This window comes from Psammomys obesus, unplaced genomic scaffold (genome assembly GCF_907164565.1).
Source record: "Psammomys obesus unplaced genomic scaffold, mPsaObe1.curated_primary_1811, whole genome shotgun sequence".
Classification (NCBI taxonomy): domain Eukaryota; kingdom Metazoa; phylum Chordata; class Mammalia; order Rodentia; family Muridae; genus Psammomys; species Psammomys obesus.
The window spans coordinates 5876847-5896050 of NW_026590859.1; the positions used below are offsets into that span (position 1 = coordinate 5876847).

Here is a 19204-nt window from a genome sequence, read left to right on the forward strand (position 1 = left end):
CTAAAGGCAGACATTGACTGGTTCACTGAGCCAGTAAAGGGTTTCTCCTTGCTCATCACCATTGCACCCGGGACCATATCTTTTGACTGATATGTAAGTATCTCCAACACTAGATTAATATTACTAAGGTCTTTCCTGCCTTTGCTCTCCCCTCAAATTTCAAAGGAGGTAAAGAGAAATATGAACAATGGGAGGCAGCCTGACCCTCTAGGAGAGAATGCCTGTGGGGCTGGCATTAGCTGTGCAGGCTACTGTGTCTCTAATAAAAGCCTAAGCACTGAGAGAAAGGAGAATGGAGGAGGTGCCTTTGACATTGAGATTTTATGATTAACTTTTCTACTAAATGTCTGCAAGTGCTCTTCCGGAAAAAAAATGTGAAACCAAAGCAAGATGGCAGCCTGCTGGAGAAGAGCTGGAGGCCCGTGCTTCTATTTCCATTCTTCAGCTGACTCCTCTCCCTCCCCCACCCACCCCCAGCTGCCAAGCTAGGTGTTTGGCGAGCATCCACTGTAATCTGTTCTCCTTCATTATGCTAATCTGTGGGCGGAAAGATTTCTGTCATCTTCGAATGGCTTGTACAGCGACGGTAAACACCTTGGCCTGTCTGTAATTGGACAGGTGTCTGCATTGATGTCACCCAGCTTTTAATTCAATTAAAGACCTGGCTGCTCTGCTCTCATTACCCACTCATTTCCGTTGCACTTTTAGTCTGGTGGTTGAAATCTGTGCATGGCATTGTCTACCCCGAGTCTAAAGCCAGTGGACTCCCTGCAAGGATCAGGCCTGATGCTTCAAATGGGGGTGTTTTCTTGTTAGCAGAGAAGTAGTCAGAATAATTCAGATAATTTATCATTCTCTCTGTCTCCGTCTGTCTCTTCTCTGTCTCTGTCTGTCTGTCCATCTCTCTCTCTCTCCCTCTCTTATCTTCTATTTACTGGCCTTAATAAGGAGTGGACACAGCCACAGAAATGCTGTCTCTCACTTCCTCTCCCTAGGGCTTTCTTCCATCTCCTGAGAACTCAGCCAAGTGCCATTCTCTGATTTATTTGCTGGCATTTCACATTTGGATCAAGACTGTGAGGGTGGGCCAGAGCAAGGCACTTATTACGAGGGCCATCTGGTAAGGGACAGCACATGGGCTGAGCTGCTCATCACTGGGGACACAGTGGAAGAGCTTGGGAAGAGAAGAAGACAGGGGGAGAGTTTTTTTGCCTCAAGATTTCTGCCATGGTGCTGACAAATTATGATTCTCAAGTAAATATCCAACCCAGCCCAGTGGATGGCTTAGAGGGAGTGAATCAATCCATTTTGCCATACTTTCTGCACATTATACAGGTCCCCCTGGAAACAAGGTTCTAACACAGATGTTTAGACACATTAACCCCAAGAAACGGTATAATGGCATTTGTTGTGTATTGATGAAAATCTAATAGTCTAGGAGAGTTACCTGGAAATATCCACAGATACTTCTAGTTCTCTTGTTCCTAGGTGTAAAATGGTGGGACTCCTGTTACCGTGGTTTTCCAGAAGTATTTTAAATAACTATAAGCTCATGAGCACACAGGGCTATTGAATACTCAGCTTCTTAAATTTTTATTAAATTTATTAACTTACTCATTTTACATCCTGATCAGAACCCCCTCCCTCCTCTCCTCCTGGTTTTACTCTAGCACCCTTTTCTCCCTTTCTCCTCAGAAATGAGGCACTCCCCCCAAAGCCGCCCAACCTGGCACATCAAGTTGCATCAGGAGTAAGCACATCCTCTTCCACTGAGGCCAGACAATGCAGCCCAGCTAGGGGGAAGTGATGCAAAGGCAGGCAACAGAGTTCATGTCAGAGACAATCTCTGCTCCACTTGCTAAAAGACCCACTTGAAGACTAAGCTGCCCGTCAGCTACATATGTGTAGGGAGGCTAGGTACAGTCCATGCGTGTTCTTTGGTTGGTGCTTTGGTTTCTGAAAGCCCCCATAGGCCTAGGTTCCTTGATTCTGTTGGTTTTCATGAGTTGTCGTCTCTTCCTGGACCTTCTGTCTTTCTCCCACTCTTCCACAAGACTCCCTGAACTCTGCCCAGTGTTTGGCTGTGAGTCTCAGCATCTGTTTTGATCATTTGCATCACCTTTTCCAAGGATTTTCATTGAAAAAGCATTACAGTTAATATGTACTAATAAAACATGAACGTGAGGCCCTGTAGTATTTATAAAGTCAAGTCAGTTTTCAGTGTGCTTGAATAATGAAATAGCCAAAGCATAATGAAATAGCCAAAGCACTTCCTCCAACCTAAGCCCATGCTTTGGAAGAACTAAGCCCACTTATTCAAATAGTCGGTCTCTTTCAAATGAACTTTGTGGCCTAGTTTAAAACTTCTACCGAGGAGCATAGGAGATTGCGCATCTTGGATCCAAGACTATGCAGATTTTGATGTTTCTACGTAGGAAGAATATCTATTTCCTTTAAAAAAAATATAGGCCCTAATCCCAGACTTAGAGAATGTTTTAAGAAGTGATTTGAATTGACCTCAAAGCATTACCCATGAAGATTCTCTCAGCAGGCTTACAGCTAACCTCAAGTTTTAAATCAATGCCTGCTTCTTGGTAATAGCCACAGATTCTCTGTCATCTTCAGTATAAGGAAGTTTGAAGCCACAGTCTTGTCTTAACTCCTTATCTTACATGAAGGACAGGTGCTGAACTCAGAGGAATGCCACGAGAAATAATGGACATGACTCCGATGAAAGGCAAGAGGCAGGAGGGAACTTAAGGAAAGCTTTTTCTGCTGACCTCTGTCATACCAGCTGGTTCAAAGTCTGATGGAATCACCTGTTTCTCAAAAGGGCTATGTGTGTGCAGAGAAACACAAGCTGCTTATAAGCCAAGGTCACACTCTGGCTTCTGAGCTTTGCTGTCATGACCTAAGCCTGTCCTATAGTGTGGGAAAGGATGCATCATTAAAAACAATACTTAAAACAAACTTTTAATACTTAAAAACAAACAATAGCAAATACTTCATTTATAATGAACCTTAAAATGTATTTGGAGATTCAAGCTTACTGCAAAGATTTGTCTACAAAGAATGACTTGTCTTTTAAACCAACTGACATCACTCCTTAAAAGAGACAACTGACTCATAAAGAAGAATATGTGTGTGCCACATGTGTGTATCTTTCTGATTCAGTACAACTGTTATGCAATTATAAAAGGGCAAAAGAGTAGAAACTGATAATCTGAGGGACTTCCTTTTCTTTCTCAACTATGATTGCTATCCCTAATGTAGCTTTATAAAGTGTTATGAGCACACAGGCATACCTCACTGCTGGCGACAGGAGAGCAGAGTTTAAATGTTATCTTCATTTTCAACCATGCTATAGAATACCAAGTTGAAATCCAAATGCTTACAATGGAAATTTTACTTTGCAGGCTCAAATGAATTACTCTCTGAAACAAAAATAAACAGAAAACCAAAAAGCACATTGTCTCCCAGGATCTTCTCAGTGAGTGAGTCACCCAGGCACATTCCGTATTCCAGGGGAACAGACAGAGCTCTTAACTCATCACCACTGCCCACAGTAATGCAATTCTTCTACATTAGTGAAGCAGGAACATTACATCATTTCTATTTTTACAATTTCTGTCATAAGGCCATATTTTTGTCCTGTGCAAATCTTCAGACCAATTTCTTTCAAGATTTACATTTAAAGAAATAGTTTGTAATAAACTACAAATAAATTTATGGAGTACTATAAAACCGGCACAGACCTCCTCAAGATTCATCTGTGAACAATCCCATTGAAATGAATTTCTTTTTTCATTCTTCCCCTGTTTGCTGATGGAGGCAGAGACCACTAGCTGACCTCTTAGTATATATTACACACTTTTCCTCAACAAAATTAAAGGTTTCTTTCATACTAGATGAATGGCTAGCTGGAGTAAGGTCACCATTTCCCAGCAGTCCACAGAGCCATGTCACTGAATTTTGATCACAGTGGTCACCCGTGACAGAATAACTCCTAAAATAGGACTTTAAAGCAAATTTGTAGACCTTTCCCCAACTATTCTAAGTTTTTGCTGAGTAGAATCACACAGGAGAGGTGAAACCCAGGTAGCCATTTTGGAACGTGAAGCTCAAGACTTGACGCCAAAGTAGACAAAGCAGAGAGGTGCAGCGGCTGCGCTTTGGACTGTGGCAGTCACCTCTGCACTGACCACCTGTGGACATCTATTGCCAGAAAGAGACCTTCCTGCCCGTTAAGCCGCTTCTCCGAGTTCTCTATTTTTCAAGTGGAATTAATTGAAAATGATAAATTATCTCAGCTTTTCTCCACAAAACCTTCCTCTTCTTTCTTAGTATTTCACTGTGTTTAGCTGCATTCTGTTAGTCTAGCCTAGAAGGCAGCAATCATTAGTCTATAAAAGGATGGATCCCATCATAGCATTTCCCCACAGGTTTACATATGTTTTGCATACCCCCCCCCAGGACTCTTGGGTTCCCCTCTCCCCTCTACAAGATTCATTTCCCTCCAAACTAGACTCCTTTTCACTTTCACTCTTCTTCACTGCTGATTAACGTTGCACTGTGCACACGGGCCATATTTCTTCATTTTCACTTATCTGCTGCAGGACATCCAAGCTGGTCCTGTATCTTGGCTATAGTGACAGCTGTGGTCATCATGTGTGTGCAGGAATCTCTGGAAGGTGCTGATTTCCAGTCCTGAGGGCATATGTAGGAGGATATGGATGCTCTACTGGAAACCCTTGGTCATTGTGTCTTCTGCTACTGTTATTTGTTTCTGAGGAAGCTCTAGAGTGAGTTCACAGCCCCTGCACCAGGTTATGGCCCCACCAGCAGGGTATGTGGGCTGCTTTCCTTTCCACATCTTCACTGGTGTCATTGTTCTGTTCTGCTTGTGTGTTTGTTTTGGTGTGATAGCCATTCTGGCAGGGGTGACTTGGAATCTCAGATCAATTTTAGCCTGCATTTCTCCTTATATGAACATTTCCCCACATTTTTATTGGCTATCTTGTATTTCTTCTTTTAACAATTCTCTGTTGAACTCACTTGCCCATTTATTGATTGGATAATCCCTCTGGTTTCTTTTTTTTTGTTATTATTTATTTTTGTTCTTCATATATCCTGGATACCAGCCCCCTGACAGATGTATAGCCATCAAAGTTATAAAAAATGTTAGTTGCCATAATGACTTTGCTTTTTAAAATCAATGAATATTTTCCACTATGTATCCTTATCATCAGTATTGCTATAGTGCAGCCTTTATTATCTTAAGCTGCACGTGTCTGACTTGTGAATCTCATTATGAAGCAAAAAAAAATGGAAACCAATCTTTAGAGCCTTTTCATCTACCATTAATTTTCTGCCACGGAGAAATATGGGTTAAGCTTTAAATATATGCTCAAACCAGAAACAACTCTATATGACATTCCGTAAGGAAGTTTTTAAGAACAATAGCTATGATGAAACTCTACTAGGGAACAGCAGTTCAGTCCTTAGCCCCACTCAGCCTAATGTACAGTATTAACTTCGCATTAACTTATGGGTTTGTAGCAGATACTCTGTAATTTATTCATAGAAAAAAAGTATTACACAAGATCTAAAATGAGTATAAAATGCAATGCTTGCTCTTTAAGAGCGTATTATCTAATGAGGAAATAAAATGTGTACACAAGGAGCAGCCATTTAGAAGCCATAGTATAAACATTTGCAGTTGAATAGGGAAAAAAAATCATATCATATTGAACTAGAAAGATTTAATACAGACTTCTTGGGTAAATATAATGTATAGTGCATATAATTTAAATATAGAATGTACATATGCTCAATTTACATATACCCACTGTGGTGATGTGAATATGAATGCCCCCGCCCCCAAAGGCTCATATATTTAGATGCTTCATCATTATGGAACAGCACTATTAGGAGGTGTGGCCTTGTTGGAGTAGGTGTGGTCATGCTGGGAGGAAGTGTGTCACTGGCTGTGGGTTTTGGGGTTTCAAGTACTTAAGCCAGACCCAGTGTCTCTGCCTCTTCCTGTTGTCTGCCATTTCAGATACAGAACTCTAGGGTCCTTCTCCAGCACCGTGTCTGCCTGAATGCTGCCATGCTTTCACCATGAAGGTAACAGACTATCTCTGACACTGTAAGCGCCCCCAATCAATGTTTCCCTTTATGAGAGTCACCGTGGTCATGGTGTCTCTTCACGGCAGTAGAAACCCTAACTAATATACCTACTTCTATCAGTATGTAGAATAAAATTTCCTTGTTCAAATGACACTGGATTTAAGTTCAAGTCAGTCCCAAGACACGAGTGACATGCTTTAAAGTCCCCTCCTCAGCTCTTTTAAGTAAGGGTGTTTGGTTCTGGATAAGCATCTAACTCTTTCTATACTATGATCCTTACCGGACCTTTAACCTTTCATTCTCTTTGAAGGCACACTAATCGTGAGTTTACTTTTTTTTTATTAGTAGATGGAAAACCCTAAAATAGCTCACTCATTCTTTCCAGTTAACAGGTATGGACAGTTTCAGGAACGGACACCATCCTTTCCCTATGGCCTTATTTTATGTTCCTTCACGTTTGTGCTTTCAAGAGGTGTGGGTTAGACTTTATTACACCAGCCAGTCAAATCACTGCCCTAGTTTCATTTTGCTCTGACATAAAAGGGCAGCATAAACTGTATTTTTTTCATATTCCATATAGTCAGAAACTTGAGTTCCACTTGGAACCTCAGTGTGGGGAATGGGCTGGCTAGACATTCAAGTTGTTTCACACTCCAGCTGAGAAATATACCATACAACCCCACACCTAAGGGACCAGGAACATCACAGGACAGGACGCAGAGTGACGGTAAGAATCAGAGGAACAGGACATCTGCTGCAGGATAGTAACCTCTACATACACCAGGGGAAAAGCTGAACCCATGGCATCTCAACAACATGGCTGTAGGCAAGACCTGAATAATGGCAACACCAGCTCACATGCCAGTATGGATGGGGGAAATCTCACAAGGCTCCACCCCTAGAGAAAGAGCTACAGACATGAATAGTTGCCAAAAGAGGAACAATTAGTCTTCTCCATGGAGAAGGGGCCAGTAGGTTATCCAATACAACCATCCTTAAACACAAATACCTTTGAGTAAACTCAACAGATTTAATATATAAATATTATATATCAACACATGTATATATATGCACGTATATTTAAAAATAAGAGGCCATGAATTTGAGAAGTGATGGGGGATGCAGGAGGAATCAGAGATCAGAGGGAATTGCAAATGGTGAGAGAAGATGTAAATACAGTTCTCACACATAAAATTCTCAAAAATAAATTAAAGATAAGTAAAAGATATAAATTCCCAAATTTAATTTTAAATTAAAAAATGAAAAGGAACTTCAGAGTAATACATCATCTTCCTGGTCTGAGTGAGTAGGGATCTGTATTCTAGCATTATCCCCAGGGAATTCTCATGTCGTTGCCATGAGCTCTTGGCAGCCCTGTGCCCACCATCTCTACCCTTCCCTGTGTGCCCTGGCATTTTTCTAGTGGCAGAAATAATGCAATTGGAACACATGAAAGGCAGAGCATGGTTAGCTCTAGCCCAGCAGGTGAGAAAGGCCTCCCAAAGAAGGATGCCTGCACACTATAGTTCATCCCTGGTGGTCTGTGAGGGTCATGCAAAAATACAAACCAGAGAAATAATCAAAGGGCAGAATTTTAAATCTCAGCTCAGCATCCTAGGAGAGCGGTTGCATTTCATAAGGCATTTGGGAATCACTTTCTATGATATATTTGGTGAGAAAGGCTGTTACCAATTGTTTTATAAGTTGTCATCTCTTACTTTTCTACATCCAGACAGATTTGGTTGTAATACCTGACAGACTATTATTGCTGGTCCATCTGGTAAGCTATGTTGAATAATAAATAATAGTAAATAATCATCCTGGCAGAATAATAATAATTACTTAGTGTTAAGGGGAAGGACTCTAACCCTAAGACTTTAGAGCAATGAAATACAACAAGAGCATTGAGGAAGCAATTTTTGTTTAGAGATTACATCCTGAGCAGGATGCCAGGTGCTCTGGTAATTATACTGGTAATTAAGTTCTTGTGCTCTAACAACTCAAGAAAAAAAAATAACCATATATGTGCAAATCCTTGGATCAACTCATTCTTGGTATGATTTCAGATCAGGTTCTGAACCTCCCTCTGAGCAGCCTCAGTCGGAGGGGAAAGGGCGGGACTCTGGCTTCAGCTTCGCATGTTAACAGGGCCAAAAGGGAAAAATCCACAAAAGCTATAGAAAGCTAATTGGAGCCCTTTGTAACCAGTCTACAGAAATAAGGAGCCGATGGCAGCAGCCCTTCCTACCTGGAGGCTCAGCTGTAAGAAGCGAACTCTGAACTCTGGCCTTGGGAGGATATGGAGTCTAGCCTCTGTGGCCCAAAGGGGCCCATTTGCTCCTAAGTGGGCCTATTAACCCTTGGACTCTCAACTGCTGGTGGGATTACCCTCGCTGAATCCTTTAGTAGCCAAAATCCACAGGCAAGTACTCGACTATTGAGTCTCACTGCTCTGTATGTCCAGTTTTTCGGCTGATATTCCGTTTAATCACTTGCTCTTCTGACCTCTGCCTTCATGTGAGCCTGGCCACAACATCAAACACCCACTGTGCTTAATTGTCTTCCACAGCTTCCGTGCTAATTATCGCCTTTGTTTAATATTTTGTTATCTACATTTATACAGTATATGACAGGAAAATCGACTTGTATTTCTTTCCATTCCAAATCTTCAATTTTCAGTCGGGAGGGAAAAGTTATCACAAGGATCTTGGATGAACTTGAAATTTGATAATTGATGTCAAATTTCTCCTCTTAATCCTGTTTCAAGGTACTAGTTGGACAAGAGAATTATTTGCTCTAAAATTCTGATGTGCAGGCTCCATTCCAAACCCATTTAAGATGCTCCATGATTGAGCAAAGGGTAGGAGGATGCTTTCAAGACTCCTCATTAGGAAGCCACACCTTATGAGACTCCAATAACAGAGGCAAATGTTTAGAAATACTGGAAGGCCAAGAGGCAAAGAGAACATAGCTGTACATCACTGAAAGCCAGGACACCAGAATCTTTAGTAAATGACAAATGTCTCTGGCTCTTAGCACCCCACTTCACTGAACCCTTGGAGGAAAGGAGCTGAGATGGCAAGGTTGCTGTGAGGGCAAAGCAAGTTTCCCTCAACAGATCCTGCCATCCACATGTGAGCATCTCCACTGACACCAACACGCTGAGCGGTGAAGCAGAAAACCACTTAGTTTTTCGGAGATGGGGCCACTGAGTTGCAGAAGGCAAGGTTCTGGGGTATGCATTCAGCAGATGGAGAAACCATATCTATCCCTGCGAGGAAGGACTGACAGTAGACCGGCTCCTGTCACCACGGAAAGGGACAATTTGCATGGATTCACAGAGAGCAGAGAAGGGGACAAAAGTAGATTAGGCTGTAATTCTCAAAGGTCTGACTCCAGAGGATATGCCTATCAGACAGATGTTGTGTTGCAGAGAGCCACACTCTTCCAAACAGCACCACCATCTGGTCACCGAGTGTTAAAAAATATGAGGGGGGGGGGGGGGGGGGGGGAGGTCATTTCACATTCAACCCAGAACGTCTGCACAACTTCAAAAGCAACACTTGAGTGCAATTAATGAGTGCAATTAATGAATTTGGTCTCTATGAATCGAGGGACAAGTTAAATGGTAACCAGATGACAATTGGAAATGTTGAGAGACAGATGGAAGTAAAAGCTACCCAAATAAAAGGAAGAGATGGAACTTTTAAGACTGAAAAGAATGAAATGGCGGTCATTGAACAGAATCAAAAGCTCAAAACCATGAAACAAAACACAACAAAAAAAACATAAGCCAATGATGAGCCAGTAACCTAGAATTCAAAAATTGTAATTCAGAGATCTGTAAGTATAGCTATACTTGAACGTTTATTTCTTCCTATTTCTAAGCAAAATACTTTGCACAAGGAATTCACTTTTGCCCTTGCAATCATTATATAATTGAGAGTTTTGCACCCCACTGAGATGAGAAACTGGTTCAGGAATATCGCTTCAGATGTGGCTGTGACCTTGTATAGATCCTTGGTAGAAGTAGACTCAGCATACACCGATTTAACACAAGTTCTGAACAACTGAAATACGGGGACAGCAACCTGGGAAGGAAGAGTTAAACCGAAAACTCACTATTTCTCACAAAAAGTGAGATCATATAGAAAGCCGATTTTTTCACAGACAAAAGACCCAAATCTGGAGAGTAAAAGAGCTCATTATAAAATAGAAAAATAATTAATGAAAAGGGACAAACTCATTTTCTGAAAATACTTTTCTACTTAATTGGTAAAGAATCCTGTATCAGGCAATAAATCTAAACAGCCTATACATACATCCGGTATCAGCATTATTTTATTCAAATAAATGTGTCCCTAAAAAGCAAAATTAATTAAAACATGAAAATCTCAACCAAAGTCACCTCAGTTATGCCAATGGAGAGTTACTTCCCAGAGTGACAGCCAGGCTCGTTCTTGTGATAGTAGCCGCTTCTCGGAGCACTGCCACTCTGCCTAGTTGCTCACCTTTCTCCTTGTCACCCAGTCCAGCCCTGGGACCTGCTCTGTTGTCTCCTCATCTCACTTGCTGGTCTTCATTTTCTTTACTCTGGAATTCTTTGCCCTAGATAATTACCCAAGGTGACTTCCACAGTGCTCATTGCATGTGGACCCTCCATTATTCTGTTTCTGCATACACAAAGCTCTCTGGCAAACTTGAAGTTGCCTTTGCTCCTTACAATCCCATCTGCACATGTCATTGCCTGCCCATCAGAGATGCAAGCAGCAAGCACACCTCTCAGGACCAAGTCAGTGAGCCCTGGGTCTGCACTGGCAGGAATAGACAGTACGAGGAAGAAGGGCATAGAGAAGTGACTCAATTGCGATGCAAGTGTGAACCAGAGTTTGAATCCCCTCAATCTTGTTCCAGAGGATTAAGATCCATGACTGTAATGGCAGGGGACATGGCAGCAGGCAGGCAGGAATGATGTTGGAGCAGTAGCTGAGTACTTACATCCGACCCACAAGCAGGAGGCAGAGAGGAAGGGGTGGGGTGAATGCCGACTGCGAATGGGGTGGGCTTTTGAAACCTCAAAACTCACCTCCAGGGACACACCTGCTCCAACAAGAATGCACCTTCTAGGTAGAGCATTCCAAGCCAGTTGGACTTACAGCATGGGACCAGGTTGCAAAACGACAACAACAACAACAATACACACACACACACACACACACACACACACACCACATACATAAATATCCATACAATGAGAAAACTGTAACACCTGCAGCTTTCTATCACACCTTGAAGGCAGAAATAAGTCAATCCTACAACCAATAAAAGTGAACAAGCAAAATTCTGCTTCTAGAACACAGAATTTCAGGATGAATCCAAAACTCAGTCCAACCACAGGACTCCCTAACCCACTGTGCATTCAAAGGTTAAAACAGACATATTGAATATAGAAAGTCATAAGAACAAAAATGTCGATAGAAACAGTGTTTTGAGAAAAAAAATGGAACACTGAATTGATAATTGAGATTTTTTTACCCCTTCTTCATCAATAGATGACACACAGAAAATCAGTAACCGCTTTATAACTTTCTCTTCCCTACACCTCATCCATATACTTCCCATGTCTATGGTAACATGAATTAATTCACTGTCCTGGTTCTCAAGACGGCCTGTTCTTCCCCTAGGAAAGTGGTTCTCAACCTTCCTAGTCCTGCGACACTTTAATATGGTTCCCTCATGCTATGGTGTCCCCCAACGACAAAATCATTTTGTTCTGCTTCATAAGTGTAATTTTGTTACTGGTAAGGATTGTAATATAAATATTTCATATGCAGGATATCTGATATGTGACCCACAGGTTGAACCATTGCTCTGGGGAGACATCTTCCAGAATCTTAGAAAGACTTCTCCATGCTCAGTATCTGACTTGACTGTACTCTAAATGTAAATTTGTTATTGTAAGCAAGGTATTTATAGTTGACCTATCTAACATGAAAAAAATATTAATTTACCCTGAATTTAAAATATTGATTCTTGGTTTTTAAATAATTCATAAAAATGAAAATATTATATCAACTATACAAAATATAGTTTTAAATTTCTGTATAAAGTACAAAGCAAATAAAAATGGCAAAATCTGGAATGTCTATAGTATTTAAGATAAAATCAAGTATTCTTTATAAGTAGAGAGATAATTTAGAAGGAAAAATGTGACCCAGGCACTACAAAAAATAACAAGTAGCCAATTTAGGCCACATCTCAAAAGAAGTATAACTAGTAATTATCCAAACAGTGTCTCTAGCAACCAAATAAGTATAAATTAAAATAATATCTTTCAAACTTTTCATTCTCCAAATTTCAAAGGTTTAAAAAAAAACATAAAATTTAGTGGTGGCTAAGATAAAATGAAATGTAAATTCTTGTGTTCTCCTTGCTGGCAGAAGTACAAATTAGGAAAATTTGTACAAATTTTTGGAATGGATAACCCCTGAAATCACTGCTTACTTGTTTGCAAAGATTCACCAGATATTAAGAACTGTGCATATAGCGTACAGCCTTGGACAGCTCCTGTTCTTATGTTTCACATGCCAAACATCATTGTATGTGTTCTACATAGAAATGGTATTATTTTCTCTGGTTGTCTTATAGGGTAAGCAGTTGTATTTCATTTTCATTAGCATAAATGGAATCTGAAGCATGTAGAGTTCAACTGATGTGTCCAACTTGCAACAGTGAAGAAGTCTCAGAGCTAGAATGGATCATGTAATAATAATATTCTTTTGGGTATATAGTATTTTTCCATTTCAAAGGTTAAGAAAAACATGAAAGAAGAACCCAGAAGGTTATTTAAAATCCCTCTATATATCTTTTCTCAACACTGTGAAAAATAGCTGGTAAAAGCAACATATGAAAACAAGGGTTTTCGGACAGAAAGCAGGCAGAGGTGACTGCTGGTACTCACTTCGCTTCCTCCTTTTCATTCCTTCTACACTCTAAGCCCACAGGAGAGTGTCACCTACATTCATGGTGGATCTTCCTCCTTTGTCAAACCTCTCTGGGAGGGCCCTTACAGATACACCTAGTCCTGCAGGACAGACTCATGCTCACAATAGCAAAAGAGTCGCAGGAGGTTTGGTGCTCTAGGTGTTCAGAGAAGAGATTCAGTTTGACGTCATCAGGAGATAGGAAGGCATGGAGGGGGTCTTACAAACACTTTGAGAAAATGACTGCCAAATATAGATATGTGGAGGGAATAGATGATTAGAAGGCGATAATAATGCTCAAGGGATCATGTGTTTAGTGATCAGAAAGTTAACTAAATCCTGCACGGTGGACTCACCTTCCATTGCAGTATCTATGTGATCTAAACTGTGAAGACAACAGTGAGTGGGATGTAGAGAAGATATTCATACTTGGGTAATTTGGAAAAAGTAGACTATAAGTAGGGGCTTGTGGAAATGGGAGGGAGAGATCCTGGTCTTGCTATAGAAATGGGGTGGGATTGGTTGCTTGAGCTCTGTCATGATGAACTGCTTGGCAGCTTCCAGTTTGCCTAGCCAATTATGCAGCATGGAAAAAGGACATAGTGAGGTTGACCTTCCATCAGGAAGTGTTAGAAGAAGGAAGTGGAGAACATGATTTTTTTTATGTAAAATTTGGCCATGGGATGATGAACTGGTTCAGTGGATAGAGGAACCCAAGACCAAGCCCAATGACTCGGGTTCCATCCTTGGGTCCGACATGGTGGAATGAGAGAATGACCATCTCAAGGTGTTCTTGATGTCAACATATGCCCAGTGGCTTGTGTGCTCACACAAACACATCCACAACAAGTAAATAAAATTTGGTGACGCGTACACATTTCCACTACACATATAACTTCTAAAGTTGGGGAATAAAGACTTGAGGTTGTACAAGCATATGCTGAAAAGAACATGCTCATGAGCACACCTATATGAAGACTCCAGCTACAGATATTTTCCTGTAGTGGAGAGATTTTCCTCTTGAGGACAAAGGCTTCTACTTGGTTTTCTAGCTAAATCTGCTCAAACGTTTCCCAAAGCTGAAAAGTATTCTTCCCCCCCACACACGGATTTTGGTGTAGGAGGTGTCAGTGAGGTGTGGGTGTTTTCTCTTCTAATCATTCTTCATGGACAACTGCACTGTGAAAAATTGATTCCCTGATTTGCCAGTCAAATGGCTGGGGCTACAACCCCCATCCACCTTCAGATAATTAGGTTTAATCAGCAATTTTACAATAAATAATGGTTCTGTGAACTTGGGCTAGTCCCAAAGAGTAAAGTTTTACTGGTAAAATATGTGAAGTGGTCATATACATATCTGTGCATGGATTTGTAAATGCATATACACGTATATGGTTTACATTTTTCGTATGCATGTTTGCATGACTTTTAAAAGATGTTTATGAAATATTTGAAGGCTATGAATACTATTACTGGTCCTTAGAAGAAGGAGAGAAGATGAACTGAATAATGGACCTGTATTCACTGACGTCTGTGTGCTTTGTATAGAATTACTCTTTTTATCCTAGGCAGATAGAGACAGGATCTATCACACTGATTCCTCTGTTTGGTTGGTGGGTTTTTTCTTCTTTTTTTGAGTTTGTTTGTTTTGAAACAGGGTACTGCGATAAAGCCTAGATTGCCTTCATACTTTCAATGTAACCCAAGATGGCTTTGGATTCATTATTCTCCTACCTTAGCTCCCCAAGCATTGTGCTTTCTGGTTTACCATTAAGCTCTGCCTCATTTTGTTGTTTTCTGCCAGGTCAAAACCCATATATTCCATGTATTTGGGGGAATAAAGTGTGAAGAACATTTTGTGATCCAAAATCAAAACAAAGGAACCTGTCAGACGGACTGTCCTAAGGGGTCTCCTTTACCCTTGAGGACGCCGGTGTCTTCGAGCTCAGCGCTGGCAGAGGGCACGCGGGGCTGGGGGCTGCCCTCCCCATAGGCTTTCAGGGTGTACTTCTCCAGGATGCCTTTAACCACAGCAGGCTTATCCCGGGCCACCTCAATGCTATATCCACTTATGCTCTGGGCTCTTGAGGGAGTTGGCACACTCTCTGGAGCTGGGAAAGAATAAAAGAGAGGGAGAGCAGGCGCCAGTGTGAGAAGATGATTGTTCCTATTCCTCACTTTTAATGGCAGCCGTAAATCAGACCCGACCATTAGCATAAATACAATTTATTAGAGTTGTAACTTTTCAGCATTGATTTAATATGACTGCACATCTTGAGCCATTCAGTTTAAGCTATATTTCAAAACCATCAAAACTCCATTGATATAACATCCTTTTAAGTTGAGACCAGGTTTTCCTCCAAACACCGACTATTCCCGACATGTTTGAGCAACACTCATCAGGAAGGAGGTACACGGTCGGCGGGTAACAAGGTGAAGCTATATAACATGTGCCACTTTGGAGCGAGGTAATTAGTCTGTTATTACACACAGCGAGCTGGCATTTTTATGTCTTCTAGGTAGCCAGAAAAAGAAAGAAAATCACACATGTGGTTGTGTATGGTACTTAGATGGCTATTTTCACTTTCTAAATTTAATTGTTTTTTAAAACGGTTTTCAAAAAAGGCAAAGCAGGTATGATATATAGGATATAGTTTTAATTGCATTGGGGGTGGGATTAAGGGAGTTAGTGCCCTGGAGAGACTTTAAAATCAGTTTTAGAGACATTCTTTTCAGAGTACTTCAGAACAAAATGAAAACACTTATAGGAACTATAAAAGACCTTGTAGGCTGAGCCCTGATTTCAAAAATCCATAACCTTTAACTATTTATTAGATATTTACACAGCTCTGATCAGTAACAACTTCATCACAGCTGACTGCGCTGGGGACACAAAGAAAGAGCCCAAGGAACTGTGTGGCAGGATGATGGATGAGGGTGCGGCTCTAACTGCTCCTGGGCTTCAGAGCCCATTCGATGGACGGTGGAAGACAGTCGGGTTTCCTGCATCAAACAGTCTCCTCCCTGGCTCTACTGTTCAGACCAATACAACAGGACAGCTTTAAAGGAAGCAAAGTGAACATAAAGGATGAGAGGAGACACAGAGAACAGCTCTCCCTGCACTGAAAACACTACGGGCACCCACAGAAAGCAGTACACACATCCAAGGTGCCAGGAGAGAGACAGGGGGAGAGATGCTGATTTTATTAGTTCTGAAATGTGGTGCAGGGCAAAGATGGTACTGTCTACCAGATGGTCTTCTCATAAGGGACAGAGCAAAACCAACTCAAAAATAATTAAATAGTGCAATTATTCTCTAGCCCTCGGGAGCTGCTTGGTGTTGCGGTCAGATTGCAAATGTGGATTCCTGACATAGGATGCGTGGCCAGATCATGGCTGTGCCTTCAGAGCTCTACAGCGGGGTCAAGCTGGGGAGTAAGTTATGTAAACAACATGTTTTCTAGATACCCACTAAATTGCCAACTTTTGTAGTGTATTTGCCAAGAACACGCTGGATTATGAAACAGGTAGAAGCTGTCAGTCACCCCAGGTTATTTTATTCTGAGTTTTCTACCCTCTCTGAGGTTGAGGCAGTTATAAAGGACATTTGCCCTACTGTCTTGTCTGTAAGTAGGTAATTATTTAAATCATCTCAGGAGAGCCTCCTATCATCTTCTCTGGAAAATATATAGGCAGTAAGCCTTGCAAGTTATTGTTTGTGATCCATGTCAGTATTTCACACCCTTCAAATGAAGATCCCTTTAAGGGTGTCTGTGGTGGTGATCTACTATTGAGAAATGTGAAAGAATATCATGGTGGAAACATGTTTTAGGCCAATTATTACTTGCTGGAGAAACTGTTCTTAGGGACGACAGCCACCACTGATGTGCTGGACTTCCTGACAGACATTTGACTGGACTGATGAACAATTACTGATCTACCAAACACTTGATGATCAATAGCTCCCAATCATGCAGCCCGAGGGAAGAATGAGCCATCACAGTCAGAAGTACAAAACACCTGCTGCTCAGGTGTCCAGAATCTGGTCTAACAGTCTCCTCATTGTTTCTTCTCTGATTTAAAATCATTAAACTAATTTGAAACTTCTTGCCCTTGAGAATCACTCTACAATGCTGTTGCTCACCGCCATGACAAACATATTCTAGGACATGATAAAGAGGTATACCTGATTCTAACCAAGTATGAATTTTGAGTGAGCTCTCTGTGAGACTAAAGAAGGTATCATCCAGGCTGATGCTCTCCTCGTGTCTGCCTTCTATCTTTTGCCATTCAGACAGCTGAGAGGTTTCTCACTCTGAAATAGCGTGGTAGCACCTATTAAGTCTGTAAGTAACTCAGTTTCTTTTCTGTGCATTTAAAGACAGGGGAGAAGCCTTAGCAACCATTACTTAATTCTTACAAACTCAAATGCAGAGCTGTACCGTGTTTTTATCACAGTCATTGTCAAACAAACCTGGTGCTGCTCCAGTACGTAGTTCGTATGTGCACAGACACAAGCACATGTGTGCACAGCTATGTTTGAAAATCAGCAGACTTTACCTGTGCCCAGTGTGCGTCCACGGCTCCAATCGCTGGACACTGAACCTCCTTCGTGTGAGGCTGTAACCCGGTACAGGTATTCTTAAAGGAAAAGAAGAAGTAGAGAGTTGAAAAGCAGCTTCCTACAAACTCACAGTGGGCTGTCAGCACGGGGAAGGAAAGCTAATGGCAGACCTGTAGCATTTAATTTAGAGACCTCCATGTTACCTGTAAAGGGCTGGAGACCGCTCTCGTAAACACTGTGCCTGCGTCCCCGATAAACCAGGATGGAGTCATTTCCCCCACAGTTAACAGTACTGTCACTTGATAGGCATCCGTCCTGATTGACTCTGACAGCATGGCTGGACACAGATGCCAAGTTAACGACAGCACCCCGTGTAAACGCAACTTCCTTCACGCAGCCACAGAACCCTAGCAGACAGAGAGAGATTCGTGTCACAGAAAGGGCTGGGGTCATTAATGACCAACTGTTTTTGTACTCTGTAGTTCTGCCTCTTGGGGGAGGGCTCAATTAGGGACAATGATTAAACTTTCAAGCCTTGTTCAAGAAATCTTTATGGCTCTTGCCTTTCACCCAGCTAAATAGTTCCAGAGATGTATTTATAAATATCATTTTGAAGAGCTGCAAATGCATAGATAATGACAATCCCACCTTGGCACTTAAATAGGATTTCTTTTGCCTATATAAGCCTATAGTTTCTAATTCTTTGAACCATAAAGTAAAATGTAAACTTTCACACAAGATGGGCAGGTCTCTCCATGTGCCTAGTCAATACGGGGAAATTATTAGTACGAGTCAGTGGTAAGCCTCCTCTCCCCCAGTTATCCTTGGATTGGTATAATTTAGAAACAAGATAGACTAAGAAAATTTTATGTAGGACAGTAAAAGAAGAAAAACAACAAACATTGCTTCTCATGTGCTGGGACACCCCCCCCCCAGACACTCCATGAGCCATGTAATAATCATTTTACAGATATGGAACACATCCCAGCTAAACCAGCCCTCCCCACCAAAAAAAGGCAAGTGGACTGCGCTCTTTACTCTTTTCTCTGTACGCTGTCATCTTAAATATACACCTTGAAGGCACACTGGGTTCATACTCACATTAGCAAAGGCCATTGCTCCGTGTCAGCAGCATTAACCCATAAACGTCACAGAAGGTGTAGCCTACATGCTGAACTTGAAAATTTGACTGTCATTGCCAGTGAACAAATGAATTTGTAGGTTTCACTACGCATTTGCTAGAGAACAAACATAAACAGCCAGCCATGGACTGGCAGGTCCATAAAGTCTGGCCAGACAATGTCCAGAAATATGTCCCAAATTAGGTTGAGCAAGGCTGAGGCTAGAATGCAATCACAATCATCCCCCCCCCACACACACACAAACACTCACTTCCTTCTGCACAATGCAACGTCAAGTTTGAAAAGTCTGGATAGACTATTAGTGATCACAAAGATCAGAATGGCCAAATTGTTCTTTTCAGTGTTTAGCTAGTATTTTATTATTTCTTCTATCATGTTAAGCA

The 19204-nt window shown here is 41.4% G+C and overlaps 1 protein-coding gene across 1 annotated transcript in view; it reads right to left on the reverse strand.

Annotated features, from left to right (window-relative positions):
* The window catches only part of Ush2a (usherin), a 665632-nt gene that overhangs the window by 355703 nt on the left and 290725 nt on the right, over positions 1–19204 (reverse strand). Inside the window, exons 27-29 of the mRNA XM_055609194.1 lie at positions 17883–18086; positions 17676–17756; positions 15035–15226 (exon numbers count right to left, since the gene is read on the reverse strand). Coding sequence (XP_055465169.1) covers positions 15035–15226; positions 17676–17756; positions 17883–18086 — 477 coding nt within the window. The remainder of the gene's footprint in view (positions 1–15034; positions 15227–17675; positions 17757–17882; positions 18087–19204) is intronic.